This window comes from Bipolaris victoriae (assembly GCF_000527765.1).
Source record: "Bipolaris victoriae FI3 unplaced genomic scaffold scaffold_144, whole genome shotgun sequence".
In the NCBI taxonomy this organism is placed as follows: Eukaryota; Fungi; Ascomycota; class Dothideomycetes; order Pleosporales; family Pleosporaceae; genus Bipolaris; species Bipolaris victoriae.
This window is the reverse complement of record NW_014575248.1, coordinates 1-19,634: the sequence shown is the minus strand read 5'-3', so window position 1 is coordinate 19,634 and position 19,634 is coordinate 1. Positions and strand designations below refer to the sequence as shown.

At 53.4% G+C, this 19,634-nt stretch overlaps 5 protein-coding genes across 5 annotated transcripts; 2 read left to right on the top strand and 3 right to left on the bottom strand.

Moving 5' to 3' along the window:
* Positions 1-342: 342 nt before the first annotated feature.
* On the bottom strand, positions 343-2,259 carry COCVIDRAFT_42351 (hypothetical protein; the record flags this gene model as incomplete). The annotated part of the gene is made up of 3 exons (XM_014695826.1): positions 343-1,484; positions 1,660-1,968; positions 2,073-2,259. 3 exons carry the CDS (start codon positions 2,257-2,259, stop codon positions 343-345), a joined length of 1,638 nt encoding a protein of 545 aa, XP_014551312.1.
* A 1,013-nt stretch (positions 2,260-3,272) lies between these two features.
* On the top strand, positions 3,273-8,603 carry COCVIDRAFT_31108 (hypothetical protein; the record flags this gene model as incomplete). The annotated part of the gene is made up of 3 exons (XM_014695825.1): positions 3,273-6,126; positions 6,177-7,598; positions 7,645-8,603. 3 exons carry the CDS (start codon positions 3,273-3,275, stop codon positions 8,601-8,603), a joined length of 5,235 nt encoding a protein of 1,744 aa, XP_014551311.1.
* Positions 8,604-10,338: 1,735 nt separating this feature from the next.
* COCVIDRAFT_113241 (hypothetical protein) lies at positions 10,339-12,251 on the top strand (the record flags this gene model as incomplete). Its single annotated transcript, XM_014695824.1, has 3 exons — positions 10,339-10,513; positions 10,576-11,782; positions 11,873-12,251. The coding sequence occupies 3 exons, from the start codon at positions 10,339-10,341 to the stop codon at positions 12,249-12,251; spliced, it is 1,761 nt and encodes a 586-aa protein (XP_014551310.1).
* Positions 12,252-12,678: 427 nt separating this feature from the next.
* Positions 12,679-13,887, bottom strand: COCVIDRAFT_113211 (hypothetical protein; the record flags this gene model as incomplete). Its single annotated transcript, XM_014695823.1, has 1 exon — positions 12,679-13,887. The coding sequence occupies one exon, from the start codon at positions 13,885-13,887 to the stop codon at positions 12,679-12,681; it is 1,209 nt and encodes a 402-aa protein (XP_014551309.1).
* Positions 13,888-15,383: 1,496 nt separating this feature from the next.
* On the bottom strand, positions 15,384-17,574 carry COCVIDRAFT_113208 (hypothetical protein; the record flags this gene model as incomplete). The annotated part of the gene is made up of 2 exons (XM_014695822.1): positions 15,384-17,205; positions 17,255-17,574. 2 exons carry the CDS (start codon positions 17,572-17,574, stop codon positions 15,384-15,386), a joined length of 2,142 nt encoding a protein of 713 aa, XP_014551308.1.
* Between the last annotated feature and the right edge of the window lie 2,060 nt (positions 17,575-19,634).

The following is a 19,634-nucleotide window of genomic DNA, read 5'->3' as shown; positions in this document are numbered from 1 at the left end:
AGCATAGCTAACAAAGAGAGGGCGTGGTCAACACATGTGAAGTGTAGGTGGTATGACACGGGAAGAAGCCGAGGTTAAACCTAGCGCGGTGAGGGACGCGGGTCAAGATGTCGTTGGGAAATCCGCGGCAGCATCACCCTCTCTCCGCTCAAAATACAGTTTGTACGTTAAAAATGAACAGAGTTCATGGTATCATTGCTTTTTGGCCTATCCATTGCTCCAATAACGTGTAATCATCAGTCATCTTTGCATATCGCGTGTCTAATAATGAGAGAATCCTATAGCCCAACAATCCGCTTAACGCCCTCCCAATGCATTGAATCACTTTTGTCCCTCAATCGCCTAAGAGTAGAGCTTCTTATCGAAGCTGTGCAGTCCGTGGACGTTACCCTCAGCCTGTGCGCTGGCAGTTCGCAATTCGAACCTGACGGTTCCGTTTGAAACACCCTCGTGGAGCTCTGTAAGGCTCTTGACACCAATGTCCTGCAGAGAGTGCTGAACACCAGCCATAAGGTAGGGAACGAACTTGGTAATGGAGCCACGGTCCTGGACAGATCCAGAGACACCCTGAGCGACCAAGACACGGTCACCCTCGGAGAAGTAGCGCGCAGTACCAGCATTGCTGGCCTTGGAGTCTTGAGCACCGCCTCCTGCCTTCTTGTCTTCCATAGCAGCGATACTGCCCATACCACGGTAGGCCTTGACGAGCTGACCGTCGCGGCTGACAAAGTACTCTCCAGGAGACTCGGTGGTGCCGGCAAGAAGACCACCCATCATGACAGTGGATGCGCCCATGGCGAGACCCTTGACAATGTGGCCAACGTTCTGGATACCACCATCGGCAATGCAGGGCACGCCGAATCGTCGGGCAAAAGACGTGACGTTGAAGACAGAAGTGGCTTGGGGCCTTCCAACAGCCATGACTTCCTGGGTAATGCAGGCGCTTCCACTGCCCATACCAATGCGCAGACCGTCGGCCCCGGCGGCGATAAGCGCAGCGGCTTGTTCGCGGGTGACGACGTTGCCGCCAATGACATCAAGCTGGGGGTATGTCTGCTTGACGTACTTGATCATTTCGATCTGGTACATGCTGTTACCCTGGCTGCTGTCAAGGATGACAATGTCGAGACCAGCGTCTACAAGCTTCTGCAGACGAATCTTGTCCTCTGGCCGGGTACCAATGGCAGCGGCAGCGATCAACTGCTTGGAGTGGGGGAGCTTAGAGGCAAGAGGGAAGTTGAGGTTCTTCATCAAGTCGGAGCGCGACAGCAGCGCAATGAGGTTGAAGTTCTCATCAACAATGGGAAGCTTGCCCTTCTTGGACTTGTTGAGGATGTCATTAGCCTCCTTGAGCTCGACGCCGTGGCGGGCAGTTACGAGGTCGGTCGACATAACCGCAGTGACGGGGTCGTCGAGCTTGTCGTGGAACTGAATGTCGCGGGGTGTGATAATACCAACAAGCTTAGAGCGCAGGGTACCATTCTCTGCAGCCATCGTTAGCAATTGCGCATTGCAAGAACTGAAAAAATTGGCAAATTTGAAGCATTTCAGGCATATTTTCTCCACAGCACGACGGAATCGTTGCGGATGAACGAAAGTTAAAAATTGAAAAGGTAATCATCACAATGCAAGGGGGCAGAAGGAGTGCGTCTGACTTACCAGTGACGGGGAAGCCACCGAATCCCCACTTCTCCTTGAGGGCCTTTGCCTGTCCAACGGTAGTGGTGGGCGAAATGACGACAGGGTCCAAGATGAAGCCGTTCTCAAAGCGCTTGACCTTGCGCACCATCTCGGCTTGGTCCTCCTGGGAGCAGTTGTGGTGGATGACACCAAGACCTCCGAGGAGCGCAATGTGGATCGCCATGTTGTGCTCAGTGACCGTGTCCATGGGGGAAGAGATAAAGGGGGTCTTCAGGGAAATGCGCTTCGTGATTGGGGTATCAAGGGCAACCTCAGCCGCGGGGAAGCCTGTGGCCCTGTTAGGATGCTGCGATTACATGGCCAGAGTGCCAAAAAAAAGTTTGTGTTCGGCAGGGTAGGCCTGGGATGGCAAAATTGCGAGGCAAACGCACCAATGTAGCCGGGAAGCATGAGGAAGTCATTGTAGGTCAGACCGCCGTTCTTCTTGGAGTCGATGAGCGTCTTGACATCAATGCCATCGTGCTCAGGATACTCGTTCTTGAGGATCTCAAGCGCCTTGGTGTGGTCCAGGGCGTCGACGGTGGTGTTGGTCATGGCGTCGCCGTTTGAGATGGGCATGACGTGAAAATAAAAGAAAAATGCTTGTCGAGGAACAGACAAGAGCTGCTGGGGTATCACTGAAAGAAAATAGACCGTGGTTCTTTGAGCAAAGACAGCGGCCGGGGAAAGTTGCAAGCTTTCCCAAGAGAAAAAAAAAAGTGTGAGAATGACGGCGGGGAAAGAATTTCAGTGGGCGCGCGAATGCCAAGGCCGAGTCCGGTTCAGGTGACCCCGCCTTTTAGCGTGTCGGCGGGCGCGTCGCAAGAGAAAGGCATCGTTGGCGTCGAGGGCAGCGCGACCGGCTGCGGCAAGGATGGAGCGAGTTGTGCCAAAAGGGCGAGAAGATGGCGACGTGGGCGAATTTATCTCAGGCCGTCTCGAGTGACGCTAGACGACGTGCGCTGGGACGCATTGGCTCCCCGTGCAAGAGGCGCTGTCCAAGTAGCGGTGTCCACCCTCTGTGCAGACGATGCAGACGAGACGGACGCTGGCCTCTTGCGCGAAATGAGGCATCGAGACACAACCACCACCACCAGGGCTCCGAGGGCTGACGAGCGCTAACACATTGCTTTGCCAGAACCCCCCCGTTGGGATGGGATGAGAATTGGGGGGTGACGTGACGGGCGGGTCGAGAAGCGTCTGGTCGGCTGGCCTCGGTTGGCTCGACAACACACACTGGCAGCCCGAGTAAACATGGGCCCGAAAGCTTGGACTCAACCACACGTCCATTTGCAGTCTCAACGCCGTAGTCTTCATCCTACGATACCCCATTTCCCGCCCTTCTTTACCCTCGTTGCCCGTGCAGACTCGACTTGCGCGCCTGGTCGCAGGGCTGAATCCGCTTCCTTTGGGCTGTGTGCGCTCTTTTCGTTTGTCCGGCAGTCGCCTCCACCATCAATCTCTTCTAATATCCGGGCCTCCATGACGGCCTCTTGAGCCTCACCTGCAAACAACATTGACCAGCCTGCCTCGGATCCCGTGCAACATATGCTGTCCCGCACCCCGTCGCACCCTCGCCCTCTGCCCTCACCATGAGTTACCTGACGACCCCACGCACCAGACTGGGCCATCCGTCCACAGCGCCTTCCCCACTCCGCCAGACATCAACCGCCTCGACTGCCTCGTCAAGCCGCTCAGATCAACATCCTCCAAGCCGCTCAAGTACACAGTCCAGCAATGCCTCGGCCGGCTACTCGTCCTTTGGCCACCGCCGCGGAATGAGCGAGGCCGCCGGACTCTTGACACGGCGGACAGACGACTACTATACACCTCCAGAAGCCGAGCCCAGCGATACGTATTCGAGTATGCGCAAGGCACTGCGCCCGCTACAGCAACCCCCCGCAAACCCGCCCTCGCCCGAGAAACTGACAAGACATGCAACCTTTGCGAATCCGCCATCCCCGGAGAAGCCATTGCGACCCTCGACCCCAATAAGCCCATCGTCTGCCGAGAAGATCCTACGACCACCAATTTATTCAAACCCGCCCTCGCCCGAGAAGCTTCTGCGGCCTGCCACAGCCAGCCCTACACGGAGTAACAGCCACATGCGTTCCCAAAGTGTCGAGAACATATACGCCCCATTTGATAGCTCCGTCTCCCCGACCGAGAAGGCTCGTCCGCTTTCGCTAGCCGTATCACGAAATGACTCTGTCCGCGCACCCACTCGTGACCATTCTTCTCGACCGCTGTCACTTCACCTGGAACGACCAGAACTCAAGACCTTCCAAAAGTCATCGACAGGCCATCTCCGTACCCTGTCTAAATTCGCAGAAACCGCCACCGATGACGACTTTGCTATCAAGTCGCCCGAGCAGCAGGTCGTGGGTCTCAATGGGCGGAGAAGGCTTCAGCGGACAGACTCGGCACGACAAAAGTCGGCATCTACCTGGTCGAGCCGCAACTGGATGGATCAGCAGCGCCAATTCTTGCAGGCATACGAGTATCTTTGTCATATAGGAGAAGCCAAAGAGTGGATGGAGGACATCATCGAGACCGACCTGCCCCCAGTAGTAGAGCTAGAAGAAGCGCTTCGAGATGGTGTTACCCTGGCAGAAATTGTCCAGGCTGTCAAGGGACAACCGTTGCGCATTTTCCGGGACCCCAAACTCCAATACCGACACTCCAACAACTACGCGCATTTTTTCAAGTTCTTGTCCGAGATTGAACTGCCGGATCTCTTTCGCTTTGAACTAATCGATCTTTACGAAAAGAAGAATGTCCCAAAAGTCATCTACTGCATACACGCCCTTTCCTGGCTCTTGTTCCGCAAAGGCATAGTCGACTTCCGCATTGGCAACCTGGTCGGAAAACTGCAGTTTGAAGATCACGAACTCGAGGCAACCCAAAAAGGTCTAGACAAGTCTGGTGTTAGCATGCCCAACTTCTCGGGCATGCAGGCAAACTTCCAGGTCGAGCCAGAACCAGAACCAGAGCCAGTCGAGTCAGAAGATGAACGCATCGATCGCGAGCTGGCCGAGAACGAAGGCATCATACTGGATCTGCAAGCGCAGATCCGGGGTGCCCTAGTCCGGATACGTTTGGGCATGCTGATGCAAGAGCTCTGGGATCAGGAACACCTCATTGTCGATCTCCAAGCCCGTGTCCGAGCTGATTGGGCCCGCCAAATCGCAAACTACCGGTTGGACATGCGCCGTTTTGCCATGACTTTGCAAAGTGCCGCAAGAGGGTTCCTAGTCCGGTCGAGACTACAGGGCGAAGAGCAGTACTGGCAGGACAAGACTCCACAAGTGCTCAAAATACAGAACCTGTTCCGTGGACGCAAGGCCAGGGCTCAAGTTCAGTACACAAAGTCAAAAATCGAGCGTCACGAGCACGGCATACGCGAGTTCCAAGCAGCGATACGTGGAGCATTGGAACGTAAGCGTGTTGCTGAACGATACGAACGAACCCGAAACACTGAGCCGATTGTTGTCGACGTGCAGGCTATGATCCGTGGTGCCCTTGTCCGAGCAAAGGTCGATCAACAGTGGGCAGACTTGCAGCAGAGTGAACCTCAAGTTGCTCAGCTGCAAGCTGCTGCGCGAGCCATGCTTCTCCGCCAATCAATGCGCACAGATCAGGAAGGCCTTCGCCAACAGGAATCTACAATCACCCTCCTACAGTCTGCCATGCGAGGCCTCCTCGCCAGAAACAAGAATGCTGCAGTACAGGAGAACCTGGTAAGCACCAAAGTCGAGTGGTCCGGTCTTCAGTCTCGCGTTCGTGCCAATGTTGCGAGAAACTCTGTCAAGCAGATCCAAGAAGCCCTTCATGCAGAGGAGCCTCAAATCACGGATTTGCAATCTATGGCGCGAGCAGGAAAGATGCGTTCCGAAATTGCCAACATGCTTGCACAATTTCAGGACCAAGAAAGCAATGTTCTGTCTTTTCAGTCTCACATTCGTGGTTTCCTTGCGCGGCAAAGACACTTTTCTGACCTTGGAGAACTCCAGGCACAGGAGCCCGCTATTCTCGATCTGCAATCTGCCTGCCGTGGTTTCATGCAGCGTCAAAGAACATATGAGACGCTTTGTGAGCTCAACGCTCAAGAACCCGAGATTGTTGACCTTCAGGCTGTAGCCCGTGGCATGCTGCAGCGCATGCAAATTGGTCTGCAGCTTGGTCAAGCGGAAGAGCATGAAGAAGCCATCATTGATCTGCAGAACATAGCTCGTGGCATGTTGATCCGACGAAGATTCCAAGAGAAGCAGCAATTCTACAGGGAAAACATGGAAAAGGTCATCAAAGTACAGAGCTTTATCCGTGGTCGTCAGCAAGGTGAGGCGTACAAGAGCTTGACTAGCGGAGCGAACCCACCAGTGTCGACTGTCAAGAACTTTGTACATCTCCTCAACGACAACGACATTGACTTTGACGAAGAAATTGGTAAGCCATAGCCCATATGTCCTGATGAAGAAATGCTAACACTGTGTCAGAATTTGAGCGTCTGCGAAAGACGGTCGTCCAGCATGTACGACAAAATGAGCTCGCCGAGCAGTATGTTGATCAACTCGACATCAAGATTGCTTTGCTTGTGAAGAACAAGATCACTCTGGATGAGGTCGTCAAGCATCAGAAACATTATGGAGGCAATGTCGGAACTCTTCTCAGCAGCAAAGATATCTCGTCCAAAGACCCCTTCGATCTCAAGGCCCTGAACAAAAACTCCCGCCGGAAGCTTGAGCAGTACCAAGAGCTGTTCTTCATTTTACAGACACAACCTCAGTACATGGCCAGGCTTTTCAGGCGCCTACGTGAACAGAACCTTCCCGAGGGTGATACTAAGCGCATCGAACAACTTACCATGAGTCTCTTTGGACTTGCCCAGAAGCGTAGGGAAGAATACTGGCTACTGAAACTCTTGACCCGATCGCTGAAAGAGGAGATTGAGAGCTGTGGCACATTGCACGACTTCGTTCGCGGTAACTTTTTCTGGGCCAAACTCTTCGCCAACTATGTTCGATCACCTCGCGACCGTAAATTCTTGAAGGATGTTTTGGGCTCCGTCATTCGCGAGAACATTATCGAGAATGAGCATCTGGATTTGGAGAGCGACCCCATGCAAATCTACCGCTCAGCGATCAACAACGAAGAGCTCCGTACTGGCCAGCGAAGCCACCGTGACCCGAACGTCTCGCGGGATGTAGCTTTGAAGGATCCTGAGACTCGTGGAACCTTCATTCACAACCTCCAAGATCTCCGAGATGTTGCCGACCAGTACTTCACAATGTTTGAGGAAGTCCTCCATCGCATGCCTTTTGGTGTACGATACATTGCGCAACAAATGTTCGAAGAACTTCGCCTCAAGTTCCCGTATGAACCACAAGAGCAGCTCCTCCAGATCACTGGTCACTGGGTCTGGAAAAGCTATATTCAACCTGCTTTGCTGCAACCTCAGCACTGGGGTGTGGTTGACCGTGGCTTGTCGCCTCTGATGAACCGGAACCTTGGTGCAGTTAATAAAGTGCTTGGTCAGATCGCAGTCGGCAAGCTATTCGGCGGTGATGATCTCTATCTCCAACCACTCAACAGCTACATTACCGAAGCTATTGACCGCCTGCAAGACATCTGGTCGAACATGATCAATGTCCGCCCTGCTGAGGCCCAGTTCGAGATTGACGAGTTCAACGACCTCTTTGCAAGAACCAAACCTACACTCTACATCAAGCTCGCCGACGTTTTTGCCATCCACAACCTCGTCATTGACGACCTTCCAAACCTCTGCCCTGCGCAAGACGACCCACTTCGCGAGGTTGTCCGTGAGCTCGGTAGCGCAAAAAACAACGAGAATGAATTGTTGCATGTCAGCGCTAGTGAAATAACTCTCACTCTTAACCCCAAATATCATGAACAAGAAGGTAAGAATCCCGGTCCTGATGCGAAGATGCTTGCTAATCAACCTAGATCCCGACTCTGCTATCAAATCTCTCTTCATGGAAACCAAGCGATACGTCCTCTACATCATTCGTGTTCAGACTGGCGCCAACCTCACAGAGATCATGTGCAAGCCTGTCACGCCTGAGGACGAGGACCGATGGGATGCTCTTGTTAGTGAAGAAATTATTGCTCAGCGGAAAGACCGCTCGCGACGACAAAACAACGTGGTACGCTCATCGGCTGCTTCTACTTACACGACAGATATGAGCGCAAACTCTGTGCTGGATCTCGACTACACCACACTCAAACAATACTGCCTGGAGAACATGGTGCAACTTCAACGCGCAGGCCGCATCTCCCACACCAACAACTACCAGGATCTCCTCAACGCCATTGCAGTCGACATTCGCACCAAGCACCGAAGACGTATCCAACGCGCCAAGGAACTGGAAGGTGTACGCACTACGCTGGCCGCGCTCGACGAGAAGGCACACTTCCTGGAATCTCAATTAAAATCGTACAACGACTACATTGAACAAGCCATGATTACGCTGCAGTCGAAGAAGGGCAAGAAGAAGTTCTTGCTCCCTTTCACCCGCCAATACAATCACCAGCGTGAACTGAAGAACAGCGGTCGCGAGTACCGCTTTGGGTCATTCAAGTACTCTGCACGCAACCTTGCTGAAAAGGGTATTCTCATTTCCTGGTCAGGCTACCACGAGCGCCAATGGGACCGTCTAGATATTACCATTTCCAGCAACCAAACGGGTATCTTTGAGATCCAGGGTTCGCAAGGGTCCATGATGATCCCTGGTGCGTTTGCAGAAGTCCCGCTTGATGGCCTGCTACAGGCTCAATTCGACAATCACCAGTTCATGAATCTCTTTGGTGGCGAGGCCGGCAAGGGCGGTGGTGAGGGTATTGCGCGGGTCAACGTCAACTTGTTCCTGCATTTGATTTTCAAGAAGTTTTACCGGGATGAGTAGGTGGATTTAGCATGGTATAAGAGGAAGGAAGGGTAATCGTGTATATCTTTGATTGCGTACGCTAGCGTTACTGTTTTGTAGGCGTTTTTTTTTCGGGTTGTTGCTAGGGAAAGAGATGGCTGGATGGGAGCATGCACGGAATGCACATGACCTGGTGTTTTGGGCGAGGAAGTGCTGACCGGGACTCTTAGGAATATGGGTATACCTCTTTCTGGTTTTTTTCTTCTTCTACTTTTTAACCCTTTTTTTCGGGGGCCTCTTTGAAAGGCCGCTCTTCTTTTTCTCTTTACTTTTATAAGTTGATACCTGCATATATATCCCTGATGAGTGCGCATGGATGAGAAGACGAAGAGATGAAGGTGTATTCTTTCACTTTCTTTTTCGAAACACGGGCTTTGCTGACTTGAATGTTGAATGATGCTTTGGCATGCGCCTGGTACTATGTATCCAATAGTTGGAATGATATTAGATACGAAGAGAATGAAAGAAATGAAAATTTTCCATGCATTTGCTGCCTGTGTGATGTTGTTTTAAATTATTCTTTCTTGATGAATTTTTTTGAAATACACTAGTACGTCTCGTGAATAATCATAATCGTACACATGCCAATAAGGTCGGTCAACATGTCAATTCTTCTAGATATATCATCGAATATAGTCATTTTCACCGCATTTCGGCAGCTTCTTCAACTGGATGGGCATCCTGAGTCCAAGACGGCTGGAAACTCAGACCCAAGCAAGACCTGGAGTGAACCTTGAAATCTTGGCAAGAACGATTTCCTAAACCAGACATCCAAAGCATCCAGACCGTTCCTTCGCAACTCAATAAAAATCTCTGCACACTCGTTGTCGCGAAAAACGCAATCACCGTTATCTCGGCAGTTATCCGATGGCCAAGTCCATCGCGCATCGGCGTCCAGCGATGGTGAAGAAGCGCAAAATTTGACGCCATTCCGTCCTGCACGGTTACCAAAGCTCCCCTTGTCCGCGGCAGACTTGCATCGTCATTGGCTACCTGCATCAACCAGCAACAAGGTTTAGGACGGGCCTCTCCATCCTCTGTGGAACCTCTATCATTACCATAGTCAACGGCACTTTTCAAGCTACATACCAACTCTCGAGCTGAAGAATGGCCACCGATCAAATGTATGATGAACGCATCACTTACATACAAGACGGGCTTAGTAGCACGTGGCTATACGGCATAATGGACGATCCGTGTGAAAGCACCGCGAAATATGGTCACGCGCGACACAACGCCCAGGACAACGACAGCGCGCGTACTGCCGGCTGCATGTCGCTCCGCATCCCCCGCTTTCTACACTCGGTCTGTGTCGCCTGCATATATAGAACCCTGATTTCCCTTTCGCTTTTTGAGGGACCCTATGTGTTACAGGAGGTTTTCTTTTCTCCTTCCATCTTTATCTGATCCAATTGAAGAGGGTCTTTGCTCCCGAAACACGCTGCGGTTGGCACAATCTATATTTTTGTTTTGCCATTCCGCGGTTAAAGTTTCAGGGCACAAGGGGACTGGGGGTTGGTGCCGCAAAAACGTCATTCCTACATAGTCGCTCACAAACCCTCGGGATCTTGTTCCGTGCCAGCTACGAAAGAAAGGAAAAACTGCGATTTGGGGGAACGCGTAGCTGGGAAGACACTGGGAGAGACACAAACAAGAGAAGCTCTACGGGTCTTTTGTCAAGAGAAAAAGAGAATAAAATCGCATCACCACCACAATGTCGCTCTCGCAACGCGTAACGTCGATAGAGGAGCATGAGCCATGGAGTCGAGAAGCCAGCCCCGACTCACGGCACCGCAAAATGAGCTTCAACCCCGTTGGCACATGGACAGAGCAAGCAGGCGAAGAGCCCACCATCGGCGCGTTCGAAGTGCCGCAATGGAAAAGACTGTGTACGTCGACATGCAGGGACGCGCGCGCCGTGGGACATACTGAAAGCTAATACTCCGTGTAGTACAAGTGTTTTTCGCCGTCGTGTACTGTCTCTTCGCTGCAGGCGTCGTGTTCGGGTATGCAGCCATCAAGCCGGTATTGCTCGAAGAAGGAGTGTACAGAGATTACTGTAGCAAGGAAGAGCTGGATAACGATGTTCGAGTGTGTTATGAGCAGGAGCTCAGGCTCAATCTCATGTTCACGATTGCGGCTGTGTCGACGAATGTTGTCGCGCTGCCTGTTGGCACGATTCTGGATCGCTATGGACCACGAGTTTGCGGTATAACGGGTGCGATATCCATCACCATTGGCGCATTGCTCTTTGCTTTCGCCGCAGAGCTTCCCTTTGACGCATACATCCCCGGCTACCTCTTTCTCGCGCTCGGCGGACCCTTCACTTTCATCTCGTCTTTCCAGCTCAGCAACACCTTCCCCCAGTACTCCGGGCTGATCCTCGCGCTGCTAACCGGCGCCTTTGACACCTCGAGCGCCGTCTTCCTCGTCTACCGCCTCATCTACCAAAGCACGCACGGCTCCTTCTCCATAAAATCCTTCTTCCTCCTCTACCTCATCGTCCCCGCCTTCATCTTCCTCGTCCAAGTCCTTTTCATGCCCTCGGTCTCGTACAAAACCGTCGGCGAACTCGTCACCACCGCCGACGAAACAACAGTCATCCACGACTCCGACGACGAAATCGAAGACGCCGCAACCGTCCAGTCTTTGCGCGACGCCCGCCGCGCCCACCGCGACAGCATCGTCAGCGAAATCACATCGCTGCTCGGCACAAAGAACGGCCTCGACCAAGCCAAGGCTGAGGAAAAGAAGAAGGATATCTCGGGCGTCTGGGGCGCACTGCATGGTTTGAGTGCTTCCCAGCAGATTCGCACCCCTTGGTTCATCCTCATCACCCTCTTCACCGTCCTCCAAATGACGCGTATAAACTACTTTGTCGCTACCATCCGCTCGCAGTACACTTACCTCTTCCACTCCTACCCCCAAGCCGTCGCCATCAACAATTTCTTCGACGTTGCTCTTCCTGTCGGCGGTGTCCTATCCGTCCCGTTTATCGGCTTGTTGCTGGATAACACAAGCACGGTATTTACGCTAGCATTGCTGGTCACGATTGCAACGACAATTGGCGTCTTGGGCGTCATCGCGCAGACATGGGCTGCGTATGCTAATGTTGTTTTATTCGTATTGTATCGTCCGTTGTACTATACTGCTGTTTCGTAAGTTTCTCTTTTCACCCTGTTACCTTGAACCATCCCCCCCCTCTCCTCAAGGTTCAAGTGCACGTGAGCTAACACGAATAAAAACAGCGACTACTCCGCCAAAGTCTTCGGCTTCGCCACCTTTGGCAAAGTCTACGGCCTCATCATTTGTCTCGCTGGTCTCCTCAACTTCTCTCAATCCGCACTCGATGCCGCCACTCATAAAATCTTCAATAATGATCCTGTTCCTGTTAATGTTCTCTTGCTTAGTCTGGCGCTCCTGGTCGGAATTGCGCTTGTGGGTTATGTGGGGAAGAAGAGTAGGGGTTTGAAGAGGCTGAGTGTAGAGGAGGAGGCGCAGGAGGCTAGGGAGAGTCTTATTCCGAGTGCGGCGGGGGGAAGTGCGGGTGAGGGGAGTGGGTATGGCGGTGTGGCCGTGAATGGGTGGGGGGAGGAGGAGGAGGAGGATAGGGGACGGAGGATGTAGAGAGAGAGAGAGGGTGATTTCTTGTCATTTGAGACTTTATAAAAAAATTGTCGCGCTGTTTTTTTTGGGGGGGAGGGGGGGGTTAAAAGGTTTGGGATGAGCATGGCGATGGCGTTTATTTTTCTTTCGTTTACATCTGTGTACTATAGTAATGCCACTACGGATGATGTGCAAAAGATTTGAAATCTAAAAAAGTTTTTTTTTTGATTTTATTTTTCATCTTCCCCATGTTGTCTTACTAATATTTAAATCCCATGGATAAAAAAAAACCCCCTTGTCAACTTTTTTTAACTGAATAATTGTGTAAAAAAAAACCCCCCCAACACCCCAAATGCCGCTTGTTATCAATGTCATAAATATCTCCTCAAAAAAAAATATCCAATGTATATATATCCTAATCTTTCTTTACCTCATGTATACAACAATCTCATGCACCCCCCTCCCCCTCCACAGCACTCCCCAAACTCCCCTCCCCCATCCACCCATGCCCAATCCTCCCCGTCCCCGCACTCCTCCCTGTCATCCTCCCCGACTTGGCCCTAAAATACCTGGCCTCTTCAAGCGACGGATTCCGCTCAACCCACACCCCCTTCTCGCTCTCAAACGCATACCCATTATACCAACTCTCGGTGAGCGCCTCGCTACCATATTCTTCTAGGAGAACTTCTTCGTAGGCAAAAGGTACTTTGATGGCCACTTTTTCGAGGTAGGAAGTGCGTAAGGGGTATATTTGCGAGGAGAGGTAGGCGTGTGTGTCTTTGACGTAGAGTTGGATTTCTTCAGAGTATGGGTCTGGTTCGTGGGGGGAGGGGTGGGTTGTGAAGGATGGGGTAAGGGAGAAAGGGTCGTCTTCGTTGTTGTTGTTAAGGTCGGATTCTTGGGCGGAAGAAAGGGGGGCGATGTGGAGGGTTGTGATGTCGATGTAGAGACCGTTGGAGGTGTCGATCCAGCGGGCGTCGATGAGGTTGTACTTGTCTGATGTGGATTTGTTGTTGTAGTTTGGGTTGACTTCGAGCAGGTATTTCTTGCCGTTTTCATGCACTTCTTGTTCCCAGGCTAGGCGCTTGGAGCGGGCGGTGTCGTCTTCTTTGGGGTCCGACTCGTCGTCTTGCGCGGCGTGACGCTCGCTGGCCCAGCGGTTGCTTTCGGCGGAGCGGGCGTCGTCGAGGCCGAGAGAGGCGGCGGGGAAGTGGTGGACGGTCATGTTCCACCATTCGCCTAGCTCTTGCATGCCTTCTTCTTCGACGAGAAAGTCGAGGTCTTTGTCCCATGGCATGAGACCGCCGTTCCACCACCACCCAAGCAGACACCCGTGCATGATCCATGTTTGGATTCCAATCTGGTCCATTGTCTCTGTATATGCTTTGAGCATCAGCCGTAGATTCCATACCCGTTCCCGGAAGGGAAGCTCGGCAGAGGCAAAGCGCCCATCGTAGTGCGAATTGAACGTGGATTCGTAAAAGTACTTTGTAGGTGCGTGTTTGTACGTGTGGCCGTTGGAGAAGGAGTTGACCAGTGGCGTCAAGCCACGGAGGGCGCGAAACGATGTGCTACGGCGAGCAACGGGCACGGGCACGGCGGTGGTGAGATGAACGAGGTGCACAATTAGGAGAAGAGTCTCGAGCGGAAGTCTCATAGTGACTGCGGAATTGTTTGTATGAGGCGCATTGTCCTATGGGTGGATGGCTGGATAAGAATGTTGGGAACGCCCAGATGCGACTACGGTGCGAACAGGAGGACAGAAAGCACCATGGACGACTAAGCCTGTGGCTTACGGCAAAGGTATCCGTCCGATAAAAAGAAACAATGACAAAGGGAGGGTCGAGGGAAGGTTGTCGCGTGCTCACATGTTGAGCGTGCGTATCTCCTCATGTACACACGGCGCGCAGATCGAGGATGCGCCTAGGCGTCGTCACCCCCCGTCTATTCCCGGCCCACCTTTACTCTTCATGGTCAAGCGGTGGTCAAGCCTTGGGAGCTGGTGCCGTCGGAGAACCCGTCAATGCTTATTTAGTACAAAAATGAACAACGCTGGTAGCAGTGTGCGGGGACAGCCGCGTGTCAGTTGAGGGAGATCAAGGTTGTGGGTGTAATGCGTGATCCACCTTTTGCAACCCCCGAGTGTTGGGGGCTTTTGCGTAGGACGAGCACGTGCGGGCCCTCACCCCTGACGACAGGGCAAACACCTCACCTCGACGTAAGTGGACGTCTAGCCGAGAATGTACATGTACTTATGACATCGAAGGAATCCTCGAGGACCCGAGGAGGCGTAAAGATCTCACGATGAAGTGGGGACATCCGGCATGAAGCGATCCGGACAAGCACATCATGAACTTGACGGCGCCAATCACGCAAGCATATCCGCTTCGGATCATCGGGTGACTTGCATCCAAACCCTGAGCGTGCCGTGCGGTACAGTCAACTTACATACTGCCGCGACGTGTACCATTCACTACCCATGAACACATACTAGAACAATGCATACAACCATCACAAGACAATGAGGAACCAAACAAGTCATTTATTTCGGACATTATGTGATTATTTGTATTGCATTTTCATAAATGTACAACCACAGTTCAGAGACCAGCCTCGGGTGGGGTTTCGCCGTAGGAATAAAAGAGCCCGGGTACAAGTTTCCCATCATCTACACATATCAACATACTGAACGTCGGACAAATAAACTCCCAAATCCCCCACTGCCCTCCCCGTTCCACAATCCGAAACAGGCTTCTTTTGTAGCCCAACCCGAAACGCTGGCCAAATGAGCGGACGCCGGGTTCGTCGGCTGATTACACTTCCCGCGACTTTTCGTGTCAAATAAAAGGTATACGCTGAGAAGATAACACACACTCCGGAGCTCGTGTGCGGTGCCGGAGAGACCAAGGAAACTGTGCGCACAATCAAATATTCCTGGGGAAAAGAGAGACAAAGAAAACGAAGATGAAAAAAACGCCTGGATACGCCGCCCGATGGTAAGACGCCACAATGGTGAACGTTGGACGATGCAAGAACCCAAAGGTAAACAAGAATCTATAAACAGCCGCGTTTGCGGAGCCGAACAACCAGTCGGCAAACAGCGAGTCCGCAACAGCCAGCGATTAAAGGGGTATATTTGCGAAGCAAGCGAAGTCACTCAGACCCCTTCTCGTATTTGACAGGGTGGAAGAGTGTGTTGCGCATACACAACCGGCCTGTGCCGGCCTCTTCCTCGGCCGCACCGCCCTTGTCGTTTTCGCGCGAGCCAAGCCACCTTCTCCACCACTCGGACGAGAAAGCAGCGTTGTAGTAGAAGCTGTTGCCCAGTTGGTTGTGCTCACCCCAGCCGAAGACGCTGTCAGTGGGCTTCGGAGGTCGGTTGAAGGTTCCCTCGAGAATCTCAAGAGGCCAGTTGTGGTCAAAGTAGACGGGGTGTGCGGCGTAGACGGCCTTGAGTCCGTGATGAAAGGCAACGGTCGGTGGCCACATTTCGGGGAACATGTGGTGCTTCATCAGGTATGTTTCGCGGTGCATGAGGTCCAAGAGGCGCTTCGACAGACGCGAGACGGTGATGATGGCGCAGCGTCGCGGGGGTTCTGGAAGCTCGAGATCGTAGCCGGTAACGTCGTCGCGGAACACCCAGTTGGTCTTGGCAGGGTCGAAGATGGGGTTGAAAGTGATGATATCGGCTTCTTCACCAACACCCCACTCGTAGTTGTCCTGGAGATAGGAGTGGGGTGGCTCGACCTCTGGAGGGCTGGGAAGCATACCAGTGTTGGGGAACTTGGGAGGACCCCAAACTGGCTTCTCGTCGCTGTTGTAGAGCTCCTCCTCGACCATCTCGGTGAAGTTCTTCCATGATCCGTGGAGCTCGGGAATGTAGTAGCGAGACGAGCGCTCCCACAGGCCCTTGCGAGGCTGCTTCTTGGCCCACTCGCCAATCTTGTTGTGGAACTCGTAGTAGTGACCGCTGAGACGAAGATCCATTTCCCAGTTCCAGTAGAAGTCGTACTCTGGGCGGGCTTGAGCAAACCACTGCATGGCAAAGTGGGCACTTCGGTAGACAGAGTGAACAGGGGCTTTAGCGTGGTTGTAGACGTTGTTTGGGAATGGCTCAGGGTAGTACATGCGCATTTGCTGCTCGGACCACAGGGTAGCCATGCCCCAGAACTCCTTGGGGAGGTTGTCCTCGATGACCTTTTGGTAAATCTCCTCAGACGACCAAATGGGCAGGCTGTCGTCCTTGACGTGGAGCAGGAAGTGAACATCGTACTCGCCTCCAGACTTGAGGGCAAGTTCGTTGATCATGGCGCGCAGGGTGAGGATCTGGTAGTCGCTGTACTTGTAGCCGGTCCAGGTGCGGAGAACGTAGGCGTGGCGAGGCACCTTCTTTTTGGCGGGTGCAGACTCGTCCGTCTTGTTGTTCTTGAAGCGGTGGGCGTTCTTTTCGCGGCAGCGCTTCATGGCAGAGGCCCAGTTGACCTTGCGGTAGTCAACCTTCTTCTCCCAGCTCCAGATCTTGTCGGCGCCAGCCTTCTCAGACTTGCCGTCCATTTCAAGACCGCCCTCATCGCGAGAGTAGGAGTAGCCGTAGGGACCAAAGCGGCCGAAGCGATCAAAGCACTTCTTGTCATCGAAACCGATCTCTTCGTAGGAGCCGAAGAAGGGTGCAGTCATGTTCTGGGGAATACCGGGGTAGGCGTAGATGTCGGGCAGGTCGACCTTCTCCTCCTCGTCGAGGTAGCAGGTCTTGACCTCGTCGTGGTCCTTGAGGTACTGGGGCGAGTCGAACTTGTAGGGGTCAAAGGGTACAGGGTCCATTGGGGGCTCCTGGTTTTCCTTGGACATGTGTGGCCACTTGGGCTTGACATTGTCCTCGGGATTTGGGCTTTGCGAGTACTTGACATAGTCCTGCTCGGACACCCAGTCGCCAAAGGGGACAAGCGTGCGAACGCCGTTGAAGAAGCCGTTGAGGCTAATAGGTCAGCAGGCAGCTAGAGGATTGGGAAGACGGTGATGCTTACCGAGGGTAGTGTTCCCAGTGATATTGCTTGCGCTCATCGCCCTTGTGAGGCTGAGCGTGCCAGCGGTGTCTCCTGTAAACGCCGGTGCCAATCATGGAGAAGACGAGTATTACAGTGACGGCGAGGGTAATGAGACGCGCAAAAGACAGACGGGGCCGCTGGATGCGGCTGGCCCAGGCGGGCTGGCTATACTTCTTGCCCCATGACTTTGTGCTGAAGAGGGGCAGGGGAGATGAGCCCTGGCTGTCCTGGCCGGGGAGCTTTTCGTAGTTGAAGCGCGTTCGGATGAAGAGCTTGCCTGGGTTGAATCGCGACGCCATTGCGAAGGATCGATGTGTGGATGTGCTGTGGAGCGCGTGAAGGTGCCTATCGCATCTGAGGCGAGGCGATGCAGTCCGGAAGGAGGTGATGGGCTGTGTCGGGGGCTGTGGCGGCTGGCAGTGGTGGTGGTGTTTGTGTGTTGTTGCTCCTGGATGCTGCAACTACGAGTCGGACGGACAGATACTCGGCCGGGCGAGCAGCAGGCAGAGGGAATGGGGGAGGAGATGTGTGTGATGCAGCTGAGACGGCAGCGGAGAGTGAAACGAGTGACTGTCCTGGCTGTAGGAAGGGAGACAGAGACTGGACGAGTGGCAGCGCTCTGGAGGCGTTGGAGGAGAGACGGCGGGCTGAGGAGAGCAGAGCAGGAGCGACCCTTTTCCCTTTCCCTTGTTGCTTGCGGAGGCTAGTACGCTAGTTCGCAAGGGGCAAGCACCTGCACTGCACCTGCCTTGCACCGAATTCTGGAGCGGCGAAATGATCGGCTAGTGCGCCGGCGGAACACGAGGCCGCCCAAATGCAGAGCCCGCCGCTGCGTGGTGGATGCTGATGGCACGAATGATTGCTCCGATAATCACATATATAGTATATACAGTAAAGTAGCAGCTGTTTGTGGTGTTGCAGCTGTTGCGGTTGCTGATTCTCATCGCCAACCCCCACCCCCCCTTGCAAGCTTGGTGGTGGTGTTGGGCCATTGGCAGGATCCAGGCCGCCACAAATCACACAGCGCCCAGCTATCAGAGCACTGTAGCGGACGCTGCATAAATCTCGAAGCGGCATGGGCTCAGCTCGTTGCGCAACCGCCAGTGCTCTTCCCGGCTCAACAACGTCGCCCCGACCCAGCCCAGCAAGGGCATGGGGAAGCAATTTTTTTTCCTCTCGCAGGGTGACGTCGTGCCGCCGACGAATGCAGGATCGGCGCTTTTGTCGACGACGGCGCATGTGCATCATGGGTGTGGATGAGAAAGGCGTGGTGCAACATAACAGAGCTGGCCTTGCCCTTGGCGTCTCCCCCTGGGCCGCGCGTTCACTGCCGCCACCTCGCCTTTCCGCACCGCCGCTCCGCTCACGACAGCACGGCCTAAAAATAATCCCTCGCTGCAGCGCCCGTTAGCTACTGGCACTCTGCTGCGAGAGTATACGGCCAAGAGGAAGCCAAGCCGACTGGAAAATAAGCTGTCCCTTGGGCGTGGAATTACTGCATCCAACAAGTTATTGCCCTCTGCAGGGTGAAGCTGTTGCTGTTGTTTGTCTGCCGACCTCAGGCATACCTTCACCTTGACCCAGCGCCGGCCCCCTTCCGACATACCCCCGCCCTTCCAATACTTCTTTGCCTGCTGCATGACTGTCAGTATGATGCTGTCCACACAAGGTGACATGACGTTAGGCATGGCCAGGGGTGGGGCCCCGTCTGAGAATTGCCCATGCTTGCTCAAGCCTCTGCCCGCCGTTTCCAACAACGAAGGCGCGCCAGCAGCCAGCCTTGTTTCCCACCAAGCTTACCATCCCCACCCACGCCCCGATATGCCCTTACTTAGTCCTAGCAAAACACTGCATGACCCGGCCGCCTGAAGCCAAGCCAGCAGCCCGCGGCCATTTGGCCTTTTCAAAGCGCCGACGCCGTCGCAATCACATTTGCCTACTCGGTCCCCCTGCCTTCAATACACTATACCGAGTTTCGCAATAAGCCTGCTTCCGCCTGCTGTTTTGAGCCGAGCCGCATGCCATGTCAATACTTCTACCTTTCCAGCCTCCATGCCTCCCCGATCCTTGGCCGTCCATGGTACCCTCGCAGCCAATAAAACACTAGTCACAGACACGATCGGTGCTTACTTATTATACTCACATAACGTCAAGGATCAGTAAGTGGGCCGGATCAGTTAGTGGGCCACCCCACCCAACCTGATCCAACGCTCTTCACAACCACCACTATGCCGCGACAACAACGCTCTATACAGACTTCTTGTGAAGGTAGAATAAGTCTCGCTATGGCATCTTATCGTAAGAATCCAAAACAATCAGTGCGCGCCCTCGCAGTAGCGTATGACGTGCCAAAGTCAAC